Here is a 12,641-nt window from a genome sequence, read left to right as displayed (position 1 = left end):
CTTACTTAAATTAATTTCGCGAATTTACGTTCGAGGAGGGAGGAAGGGAGGGCACTTGCGCTTCGTCGTGCGCGTATTTGAAAATCGAATCGAGTAGGGAAAAAATAAATCGAATCGAAAATTCAATTTCTCTTAGGGATAATAATAATAATAATCGCGTAGAAAATTGGAACGGGCCGATTTCTTCTCGATCCTTCCCTGCAACAGAGATCAACATCCAGGACGCGCAACAGAAGTCTAAAAAAGAGGGAGGGAAAGAAGAGAGGCGCGCAAGAATAACGAGTCTCCAAGCATCGTGGCGGGAAATAAAATAAAACGGATATTAAAACTGGCGAGAGCTAATTTCCTCGCCTTCCCAAGAATAATACCCATCCTCCTTCTCCTCCTCCCTCTTCCTCTTTCTTTATCCTTCTTTCTCCCAATTTTTCCCCTCTTATCGCGCCGCTAAGCCATCCATCGAACGAACGCCTCCTGAATATTCAGCGCGAACCGGAATCAGAGAGAATGCTCTCCCCGTGATCGAAGGGACAAAGGTGATGCAATAGAGAGAGAGAGAGAGAGAGAGAGAAAGGGAGAGGAACGAAAGGGTGAAGAGAGGGTGGATGAGCAAATCGAATTCGAGGCTCGAGCTTGACGAGTGACAGGCCGTTGAACGCACGGTGCAGATGCGATTAAAGTCTGCCAGAACGTCAACGTGATGCTCCTGAAATACGAATTCCCTTCCAACGGCCCTTGACCCATATCCATCCGGACAGGGAGATTGAATCGTTCCTCGTGAAAATCCATCTAATCCGACGGCGATAAAAATCGATTCACCCTCGTTGATATGCGCTATATGGATTTTTATTAATTTCCTTTCGAGAGGAGCATCTTCTCACCTCTGACGCCAATTATATATATATCGGTGAAAGCGCAGAGAAGAGAAACAAGGGAGGAATAGGAAAGGAGGAGGAGATTTACGAACGAGGAGAAAAGGTTTAATCGTAATTTACTTACTAAACAATTCCAAAGAAAAATCTTTCTGTTCTCGTCAAGTTTCCGTAAGGTACGCTGATCGATCGAAAGGAGAAAGTGGTGTCGAGAAAGAACTCGTCGTGGCCGCAATCTCAGCGTTCTTCATCCTTCGAAATCGGAGGATGATGCTCCTTCGGGACGGTAATCGGATACCGAGAAACGTACGAGCTGGACATCCGACACTGCATCCATATAATATCGCCGATGCTTTTAGCCACGACAAACAGTGACCTCTTGCTCCCTGCTTCTCGATCATCCTTTTCTCGCTCCCCTCGAAAACACCATGGATATTTCTCGTTTAACAGTCTTAAGTCTCGTCTCGAGTGCCTCGAAGAAGATTGGTCGATGTTCTCTTTTATTAAAAGAAAAAAAAAAAAAAAAAAATCAAAGATCGATCGAATTCGATTTAGAAGGACAACGAGAAAGTAGTTCCAGGAGCAGCTCACTTGGTCAAGATAGATATCGGATGGATATCTATCTCGAAACGTTATTGCCGTGCCGCCAAAGGATCCTCCACCACATCTACGTGCCGATTTTCTGGTAATGCATAATGTGGTTGGCGCGCGCCAAGTGGGACCCACTCGAGGGACATTGTACAACTTCAGAGACGTCTGACGTGACTGCACACCTTCCCCAATCCCCAAGTACCTTTGAAGTCATTACGACGCCATCCTCAGTCCTTGGTGTTTCGAACCCCCCTTCCAACTCACCCCTCCTTCCAACTCCAACTCGCCAGTCTCAGTCAGAGACGGCTGGTTAATCAAGCTCCGTTTCACTTACTAACCCACCTACTAACCACCCTCCCTCTTCCTGATATCTCTTCCTTATTCGCCGGTGCAAACTCTCGTCCGCCAACTTGCTCGCATCTTCAATAACTCTCGAACCTGCCTACCCGTAGAGGAGCTTCTATCGGATTAGTCATAGACCGCTACGTTTCTTCCTTGTGAGAGCAAGGCCTTCCTTTGAGGGATCGAATCGATGGTGAAATAGATAAAGATCTATCGGGGAAACTGGCAATTTCTCTCGGTGAATTGTCGTTACATCCGCGGCGAGATTGACCGGAACGCGCAAAACTCGAGAAATTTGAGGTTAAACCGCGATAAGGGAGGAAGGAATCCGTTTATCAACGATTTTCCAACGCGGTCGACGGTGTATTCGTTCGGGCTCATTAGGTAAATCCGAGGGGGGGAAAAAAAGGAGAAGGAAGAGAGGAGGGTAAACTCGGGCGTGGAAGAAACAGGGCTCGGCGCACAAATTTATTCGTAAACTTTCGCAATTTAAATGTTCGCGGTGTTTCAATCAAGCGGCGCGCGTTGCGGCACGTGCACACCTGCACACGCGCCTACTCTGTACACACACCTCCCTCTTCCCTCCAGAGATTACTTTCTTCCCCCGTTTAGACTTTCATCGACTCCCCTAACCTTTTTCTCAGCGGCCACAGATTCTCGCGTCGGCGCGTTAAATATTAAAGGGCATCACGATCCAGCCTCGTTCTTTCGAACAACTTGGAAACCCCTTATCTTTCGACCCCGAAATTCGAATTTTTTTCTCGGTTCTCGGTTACTTTTAAAAACCGTTGGTTGGATGGGGGAAAAGAAAAGAAAGCCAAGGAGGGAAAGATTCGCGATTTTCCACAGCGACCTTTGTCCCATCCATCCGAGTTATCTAACCATCGTCGGAGAAAACGGCGGTTCGGGTCGTTGCACGTTGCCATCCCGTTCCTATAAAGGGATCGTCCATGCATGGATGATTCTCCGGGGAAGAGCGGTACGGAGACGGTTGAGGAGATCCGGATCGGTTGGTGGCCGATAACCAAAGCGTGGGAGGTCACTTGACCGGACGGAAATAATGCCTCCGCTATGCTAACCCTTGCTGATAACGGTGTGTACCGTTCCACGGTGGCCGCGATAGCGGCAAAACAATATCCCTGCTTGTACAAACAGGGCTGTGTGGATGGGGGTTGGATTTGGTTTTGCGCCACGATGTGTATATATATATATATATACGCCGAGATAAATCGACGGGATTTATACTCCTCGTGAAGGGGTCCATGAACAACTTTGAAGGTTGATAAATCGTCTGCGTGATCGTCTCCTGATTAAGTTTCTTTTTTTTTTCTTCTTTCCTATTAATGGATACTTTGTACTCGAGGAAATTTTTTAATAAGAGATTTACGAGATTATTTTTCGATCGACCGTGGCTCGATTCAATTTTCTATGGGTGGGTGTAGCGTTATTCGTGTATATAAAACTTGGTCGAAAAGGAGACAGGGAATATATGGTATATATTCGGGAATAGCAGGAAGGCAACGATATTACCGACCGGGAAGAGAAGGAATCGAGAATCCAGCGGGTGGATGGAAGGGTAAAAGGATATCGGTGTGGAGTGGTAGTGGTAGAAAGTCGTTTATCGAGTCGGCAGGCACGGGGATGTATCCATGCGCATTGATATGCAAAATTTGTAGTTTCGAGAAGCTTACGAGAAACTGTGTAGCGGCGAGTAAACTTCAAAATCCGATGCGCTTGTCGGCAAGGGTCGCTACACCGAGGTACGAGCTCTCGGATTTAACCGGTTCGTACTTCTGGTTACACGTGCACGCGTATATATACGTTCGGATAAATTGCGCGGTCAAATCATTCTTTAATACGATTCCAAAGCTGATTCGCATCGATCTCGATTCGGACAACTTCGTTCGCGCCTTTCGTTCTCATTTTCTTCTTCCTCTTCCTCATCTCGACTTATTCGATGCATATTTATATCTTCTCGGCCAGAAATATTTCGAGAACTTGTTCCTCGAAAATTTCCTTTTTCCACGAGAAAGTCGTCGAATATAACGATAATATAGATGCATCGTAGGCGTTGCAATGCACGCGTGACGTGTAATACGACGAGCAGGTTAGCTGTGAAAGAGCGAATGGAAACGAACGGAAAGGAAGAAGAAAAGAGATAGCCGGATGCACGCGTCGGAACCAGATAGAAACACAGAAAAGGCAGTTAATTAGCTCGAGTTAAAAGCTCGGCTTAAACGACCTATTCACCGAGTTGGTTCGGAAGAAACGGAGCGAGGAGGATCGAGGCGAGAAAGAAGGTGATCGCCGTCATTGCTTGAACGAAACGTCTCCCCACGTTGCCCGCGTCTTCCTTACGCAACGGGGGAGGAAGGAACCCTTTTATTCCAATTCTCTTTTGTTTCACGCCTCTGCGTCGCCTACAATTTCCTCGAGCTTCGGATAGCTTCCTTCTTCTCCCGCCAGCGCCTATTCTCGCCTGTGAGGCCCTCTCTTCCCCGATACGGTTAAATGAAATCCATTAGGAAACGGCCGATGAAGCGTCGAAAGAGAAATGGAGAGATTGTACGAATATAGACGTCCAAGTTAATGAAAGATCATTCCGATATCTGAAGGGAAATATGGAGGAGAAACCGGACACAAAAGCCAAGGGATGGATTTCGGTTATATATATATATATATACCTCAGCCGGAACTGGATTGATTAGAAACACACCTAAAGTTTCGAAATTCATCAGGAACGATCCCCATGCTGCTCTTCCATTCTCCCCAAGGACGAGCTTGGTTCCTCTTGTATGGGCTACCAATTACTAACATCCCCTTGAACTCTCCATCCCGAAAATTCGATAATTTTAATTATCACGTGTTATCGAGAATACGTGGAATATTTGCGATCCTCGAGTGTGAAAAAAAGAAAAAAACAATAAAAAAGGAAGAAGGGGGAGACGAAAATATATACAGGGAACCGTATGCGTATCCATCGCGATCACGGGGGGGATTGAAGAGGGGAAGCACTTGGACGAATACTCGTGCGTGTGCTCCACTCGGTCGACACTCCACAAAGCGCTTTATAGTCCGTTTATACGACCGCAAGCTCGCGATACCATGTTTAGCACACGGGTACGCGATCACGAACACGACTAGCCTATTCCAGGTACGTTCAACGGGCCCAGTGCTTCTCATGCAATACTCTCGCTTTACGACTCTCACCCCTCACGATTCGCCGAACGTGTCCAAAGTTTACGCGAACCTTTCCTTGAACCACCATATAATATTTCCCGCGATATCCTTGAGCTCGACGATTGCAATAATCCTATTGGCGTATTTAAAAAATTGGCAGGATTTCCACGCGAAACTCGAGTTGAACTCGAACGATATCGGTTTACGCGGAGAGGGAGAGAAACGGAAGGGGGAGGGAGGCGTGTTAAAAAGCGAGAGATACGATTGAGAACCGAGGCGCAAAGTAAGGCCATCGTTTCCACAGTGCATATCCGGTTGGCGCGGCGAACGAAGCTGTTACAAGCCGCGTGCGTGCGAGGAGGAGAGCTCCGCTCACGGAGCGTATTGGCGATGGTCGGCGCGCGTTAAGAGCAGCGCTAAGTGCGGTCGCGCTATGACAGTCGGCGGCATTAGGCAAATTGAAATCTTGCCGGGAGAGGAAGCAAGAGGATACCTGATTACGCCCTCTGTCCAGACTCGGAATCCGCCGTGAATCCACCGCGATGATTTCGGATCGTGGACCGTGAAACACGGAGCGTATCAAACCACCAACGTTCGCGAGATACGAGATGTTGCGGCTCCAGTCTTTCTCCCTCGTTCCACCACGAGTTCTCCGGAACCGGAAGTCGAGTCCTCCCTCTCTCGTTTAAACCTCCTTTGCCTCCTATTTTACGACGTAACTGGCTCTTTGCCCGAGCTCGGGATAATCTTTTAAGGCTCGACCACCTCTCGTCGAACTAATTTCCTTTCCTCTCCTCTCTTTCTCCCCCTCGTCTTTTGAGTTTCATTATACCCGGATTCGGTAACTATCGTTCCTCGAATTAAGGCCAAAATCGCGGCCGACTCGAATCGGGAAATAATCTGGAATTCGAGGATTATCGAGGAGGATGCGATGTATTCTTTCATGTTTTTTTTTTTTTTTTCTTTTTTTTTTTCGATCGACGCACGATCGATGTTCCCGTTTAAAGATAGGGGAAGAGGACGAGAAAAAGAAAAAAAAAAAAAGGAAAAACGACGATGAAGGCTCGTTCAACAATTAATTCGCTCGTTATACCTTCCCCGATTTATTCTCGCGTAATACACAAACGGATATCCGTTGGTTGGTTTGGCCGAGGCATTCACCTCACCGACGACCTACTATTGGAAGCGCGCCACAAGTTGTTAACCTTAGTTGGCGGTTTAATTACACAGGCAAATATTATCGAACTGACAGAGTTAATTAGATAATTAAAACTTGAAGGGTAAACTACTTTGCCGGGCTACGTACCTACGGAAACGTACTAACGTTAGGCAGTCCGTCAGACGCGAGGAAGGGGTCGGTTCGCTCCTCCACGTGTTGTACGTGGAGCGCGCCTCCAGAAAGATGGGAGAGGGAGAGGGAGGAAGGCGCAGAGAGATTGACGGCGCACCGCGAATCGAGCTTCTCCGAACGATGGAGATGGGAAACGGGATCCACCTGTTCCCGTAATAGAGGTATCCTTAACGAGGGAATTCCTCGGTCTTGCCTTTTTTTTTTTTTTTCTTTTTTTAAAACCCGGCCACGGCAAATTTGTTCATCTCTTTCCGCTTCCGATTCCCAGGAATTATTACGACCTTCGGAAGGAGGAAGTCTTCTTCGTTATTTTCAACCGGAGAACCGTTTTATTACCGTTCAAGGTTTTCGATCGACTTAAAGAAAAATTAAAATATCTTCCCGGGAAGGAATATGAAACTGTTGGGACGACAGATATATATATTCTCTAAAGAATAAAGAAAATTAAATTATATACTCGGTTCCGTTCTAATCTTCTTTTTCAGAGATAATTCCATTAAAGGCGTATTTTATTATAAATTTTTTCCCGACGACAACAAGATCGGATTTGTCGGCCGATTCTCGATAACGCCTAAGGTTATCGTGGGTTGTGTGTTGCAGGCACAAGCGGAAAGTGCAGAACCTGTTACCGTGCAAGAGCGCAGCAGGGGCGGCGGCGGCGGCGGCGGCCGCCGCGGCCGCGGCCGGCGGCCGGAGCCGAGTGTTGGCCGACGGGCAGTCGCACGGTGGAAGCGGGAGTGCGGGTGGCGCGGTGCTGTACGAGGACCTGCCGGAAGCGGTGACGCACTCGCAGCTGCATCACAGACAGAACCACCTGCCCAGCCACCATTCCGGCCAGGCGCCCACGATCGAGGTACGAAATCCCGATCAACGACACAGCCTAAGGGAACGACAACCGCAGCAGTTGCAGCGTGCTCGCGCCCCCGCACCTCATCATCTCGACTATCTCGACTACCGGGACCCGAGGGCGATACTCCGCGTCCAGGACAAGCCCTCGAGGGCGGTCTTGGGCGGCTATCGAACGCCGCGTGCCCTCCTCGCCAAATCTCAGGGTGTCCCGCTTTCGATAGCCACCCACACGCCCCCCCCGCGATGCACCGCAACCGCGGCCAGCCCGCTCCTACAGAACGGGGGTAACGTTCTTCGTAACAGCCACTTGCTGCTGGCCAATCAGAACGCCTTGATCACCACCCGCCACCAGCACCCTCTACCACCCACGCCTCCCCCCGTCTCCGCTATCCCTTGCCCTATCTCGACCACCCCCCGCACCCCCGGGGTCGAGGCCAACAGCACCTACCTGCCCCCCGACACCTGCGCCCGACCGATAGACTCCCGACTTCCCATCACTCCCACTCATCGGCCCAAGCTCCAAAATCCAGCCTTGGATCGTTCCCTCGATCCCTCCACCGGTCGGGCGCAAACAACCCCCCGACGAAGAGTCGTGTCCTCCCGGGAAGAGGTGTCGAACGGCAGGCGGCCGTCCGTCGATTCGGAAGGGTACTCGTACATCGATTTCAAACACACCGATCCGGAGTCCACGAGGCACGATTCGACGGTGGGCCTCGATCGAACGGAGACGACGACCACGACGACGACGACGACGACGACGACGAACGAGGGCAAGGCGGGCACGTTGTTTCGTTCGGCCTCGTACAGGTCGAGCTCGGTCGACTCGGACGGTTACTCGTACATCGTGGACACCGGATCTAGGAAAGCGCCGGGCACAGCGAGAAGGATCGTGGCCGAGGGCACCGAGGAGGAGGTGTGTCCGCTTTGCACGATGCAGCAGATACACAACCTTCTGAGCAAGCCCGAGGACGTATATCTCAACGTGCACGCCACGTGACACACGTCCTTCGCGAGCGACGTCTTCTTATAGAGACTGCCCCGTCTCGGATGTCTGTCCCCCCCCTGCTTCCAGTACGGATCCCCGCGCGGTAACGGGGGCAGGTTGACGATTTACATATCCCGTGATATCGTTCGGCCACGATCGCGTTGTTGCGTTGTCGACAGCCGCACGACTTTGATGAGACCGCGTTTCGAAAACTCTCGTCGTCACTAGTTACGCTCCATGTGACGGTGGTGGTGTGAAGTGGTTAGGTAGACTAGTGTCTTTTTTTCGGATTCAGCGAGCAGAGACGAAGGTGACACGGGAGGTATTTCTTTCCTTCTCGAAGAGTCGCGCCGCCTTCGCGTTCTTTTCTTTTCTTTTCTTTTCTTTTCTTTTTTTTTCTCTCTCCATTTTCGAGATCTCTGCGTTAAACGGGAGCATCGTCGAGGAGCGACACGTCTTTCTCTTCCTGTTATTTTCTTTTTCTTTTTTTCTACATTCCAACGATGAGCGAGAGCGCGAGTCGGTGATTTCGCCTTCGATCTCGTCTTCGATGCAAACTCTCGTTCCTCTTGCTCGCTATCACCTTGCTCGATAGGTGGACGAGGCGAAGACACTAGCGCGGACTAGTCAGTATTTATTTTGTTACGCGGCCTGTGCTTGCACAATCTCTCTTCTTCGTTCGAATAAACGAAAAGGAAGCGAAAAAAGAGGGCGGAGGGGGGGTGGGAAGGGGGTTGAAGAAGAAAATTAGAAAGGTCGAGGGATAAATGTGGAAAGGCGAGAGTGGCCTTACAAAATAATTATTCTCGGTTGTGCGAGCACGGCACTCTAGACGCACTCCATGGTTGTAAATAGAAAATTAGATCGTGCAACTGGAATATTGTAAATAATATACACAAAGTGAGACAGAGATTGACGAGAGAAAGAGAGAGAGAGAGAGAGAGAGAGAGTCGCATAGTGATTAATATAAAGTATTAAAAACTACCCGTTGAGGAGTAGCTGTGCAACCCTCCCCGAGGGAAGATCGGAAGACATTTATATCGGACATTTATGTTTCTCGTTTGTACAAACAAAAAAAAAAAAAAAAAAGAAAAAAGATTTCGACAAAAGATTATCGCGATTAATTGTTATAGTCGCGAGCAGATTAATTATTATTATTATTATTATTATTATTTATTATTGTCGTTTACGTATTCCATTACCGTAGCCGGTGTACGGTAACTGTGTCTTGTAAATAAATTCCGGACGGGTATTCGAGAAAGTAGGATTAAAGGAAGAAAAATAACAGCGAGAAAGTACGCGCGAGAGAGAGGGAGAGAAAGGAAGAGAGAAAGAGAGAGAGAGAGAGAGAGAGAGAGAGAGAGAGAGAGAGAGAGAGAGACAGAAAGAGAAAGAGATCCGGCAAAGTCGGAGAAAGTCCTGTGTATATTGGAGTAGTGGGAGGAAGAGAAGGAGAGTTTGAGAAAATAAAATTACTTTACTGAAAAATTTGACGAGGAGTGGTTATTGACCCGGTCCACAATCCCATCCCATCCCTCGCATCCCTCGGTGAAACAACGCGATTATCTCGAATAAAGCGAGAAAAGATACGTCGAGCGTAACGAGAGAGAATAAAGATTAGGGATCGAGAGATCGCTAAGTAGATTCTTCTTTTTCGGATGAAAAATTTTTTTCCGCAACGCGCGGAGATTACTTAACAACGCGACGAGCAAAGAACGAAAGTTTGATAAAAAAAAGATAATATTTTCACGCGGACCTATCGTCTCCCGACACAATACACGTGGACACGGAATAACCACTTCTGTGTTCAAACTTTTTCTTAAAGGGGAATGAAAAATGTACGTTCGGTTTTCCTTTTTTTTTCTTTCTTTCTTTTTTTTTTTTTTTTTAGAGGAAATACGATACAGAGGTGAAAGAATTTCCCGCGCGTAAACGAAAGAGCGGCATAAAGAGAGAAAAAGAGAGAGAGAGAGAGAGAGTGTATGTGTGTATGAGAGAAAGGAAGAACAATGAAAAAGTAACGAAACGAAAAGAAAAGACGAAGAGAAATCAAGGGAAAGATTGACGAGTTAGCAGTTGTGCCGCGTCACCTCTCCATCCGATTGCGCAATCCCGAAGCTCTGTAATTTCGCAAATGGAGTCCGTACCGCACGATCTCTCCCTCAAACGTAATTTAATTGCTCGAATAAGTCTCCCTCTTCGTGCCCTCTTCGTCTCTAATTCGGTAAACAGGGTCCGGAAAAACGTCATAAAAATTGCAGCTCGATCCAACGTCGTCCGGGCCAATCCTCGGAAATTTCTTCCCGTCTCACGGGATCGTGTCGGTTTTGAATCGTCGAATAATAAAGTACTCCGCTCGAAATCGAACGATTGAAACGTCCACCTGTTGTCGGTCTCGATCACCAGGCCTCTCTGTCGATGTCGCGACGCGTCGTTAAGCAACGGGGCCATGGCTGTTTCCGAGCCGTCGAGCGCGATGCCGCGTCGCAGAAAAAAAGAAAAAAGAAGAAAAAGAAGAAGAAGAAAACGTCTCGTTTGAAAGAAGAACTCGACTCGAAAAGCGACTCGCCAACTGCTCGTCTCTAAGCTAAGAGATCGCTAAAATCGATCGTCTCGAGTTCGAACGGTTCTTTCGCCGGATAAACCGATAAATATCCAATCTTGAAGCTGTTGCCTCCCCGATTCCGCCTGTCCCACCTGTTGTGTAGCTCAATTACGCCGCTCTAATCCATATCCTGGCACGTCGTTAGGCCACGAAACCGCGCCAGCACCTGCAACACCCGATGTAACGATGGCCGGCGGGCAAAGGAGGGAGGGATCCGGACTTAGGAAGCTAATGCAATTGTCAACGTAACTAACAATTAGCAGGTTACGGTAACGTGCCGTGACCATGACATCGCCAACTATCTACGTTCTACGATTACCTGGCCAGGGATATCCTCGATTCTCGTTCGAGGATACNATATATATATATATATATATATACATACACCGTTTGCGCAATTGGGATTCACCCAATTCAATCGTATATCCGAAGATTCAGGACGCGTGATGTGTTCGCGTTTCGCGCGATGATCGATAATGCTCGGCCTGTTCGATGTCCGGATACGCTCCGCGCTACGATGATGATTAAAGCGATCAAAATTAATGGACGCGTGGCCCCTGAATTATTGGATTCGTTACGTTTATCGGGGAAATGGGAAGTGGGAAGTTGGCGGAGAGGGGGGAGAATTATCAGGCGAGCCGTCGTACCGATACCGTCGTATTCTTCGGTCGTATCCGGTAATTAGAAGAGAGACGGTAAATTAGTCGATTAGAGGGGGCGCGTTATCGGGGCACAATGTGACGGGTAGGTGGATGAGACGAGCGGACACACGTGGGGAAATGTGGGGCAGGTTAGGCGCGTTAGGGACAACCCATTAACCTCCGTGCTCCACGCTATTACGGAACGGACATATTGCTTCCTGCTGTTGGATACGATGGGCTTAAGCCTCTATCTCAATCTCGCTCTCTCCCCACTCCCCTTCCTCCTCCTTCTCCTTCTCCCTCCTTTCTTTTCCGCCTCCGCGGTTTCATCTAGATTTCCCGCTTTCGCTCTTTATCTATCGCGTCCCATCTCCATCCGTAATTGTTGCCCCTTTTATTTCATTCCTTCTCTCTCTCTCTCTCTCTCTCTCTCTCTTTTCTTTTCGAAGAAGAGATTCCTCCTCCGTATTATGGAATGAATCGAGCTGGAAGGAAATAATTTATTCGCCATTGTTATCGAGACATCTCGAAAAATAATAACTATTAGGCTATTCTATTCTGACGATGCTTGTCTACTTTCTCTTTTCGAGTCTCTAGCGCGCACTTTCGCTTCATCATCCTTCGACGCCCATCTGCCGGATTCGAAGATTTGCCTCGCGAGCGATTGGCGAACTTGGTAAACGACGGAGTTCCGCGAAATTCGCGGGATGGCGTGATTCGAGGGAGGAAATGGCCGATCCCGCGTTGCTCCGCTGTTAGAAAGAAGCCTGGAGGGCACGTCGATTGGGGGGGGAGGTAGCAGTGACTCGCTAAGGGCGACAATTACCTTCGTTCGGGGCCGTCGTTTCTAAACGAGACGCCGGGGTAATCGAGTGATCCTCTTTCGACGGCGATAATATCGGAATCCGTATTCAGAGCAAAGAGCTCGAGGCGTTCGCTCTTTCCTCGTCTATCATCCGATCGCTGCATCACGACCGCGCCCTCCTCCTCCCCGTTAAATGCGATCCTCGCAGAGATCCGCGAGCCGATTCTTCGCGCCCCCGTGACTTGTTTAATGAAAGGATGGAAAGGAGCGAATTTGAAAGAAGCGCGAAAAGTGGAGAGACGAATTTCGATGTTCTATTGCTTCCAATCTAGCCCTGTTATCTTTGAACCGACAGGAAAGAAAGGTTTTTTCCTGGCGGAAAAAAAGGGGCGAATAATCGGGTTATCGAACAGAGAGGGGGAG

General features: G+C 48.6%; 1 protein-coding gene across 4 annotated transcripts in view; it reads left to right on the top strand.

The window, feature by feature from the left end:
• The window catches only part of LOC122715038, a 210,495-nt gene that overhangs the window by 192,042 nt on the left and 5,812 nt on the right, over positions 1-12,641 (top strand). For all 4 annotated transcript variants that reach the window (XM_043936918.1, XM_043936915.1, XM_043936916.1 and 1 more), the window contains exon 4: positions 6,934-7,186. In XM_043936918.1, coding sequence (XP_043792853.1) covers positions 6,934-7,186 — 253 coding nt within the window. The remainder of the gene's footprint in view (positions 1-6,933; positions 7,187-12,641) is intronic.

The sequence above is a fragment of the Apis laboriosa genome, unplaced genomic scaffold, assembly GCF_014066325.1.
Source record: "Apis laboriosa isolate Shangri-la unplaced genomic scaffold, ASM1406632v1 scaffold34_cov151, whole genome shotgun sequence".
In the NCBI taxonomy this organism is placed as follows: Eukaryota; Metazoa; Arthropoda; class Insecta; order Hymenoptera; family Apidae; genus Apis; species Apis laboriosa.
The sequence above is the reverse complement of the archived record's forward strand: the minus strand, read 5'-3'. Positions and strand labels throughout refer to the sequence as shown.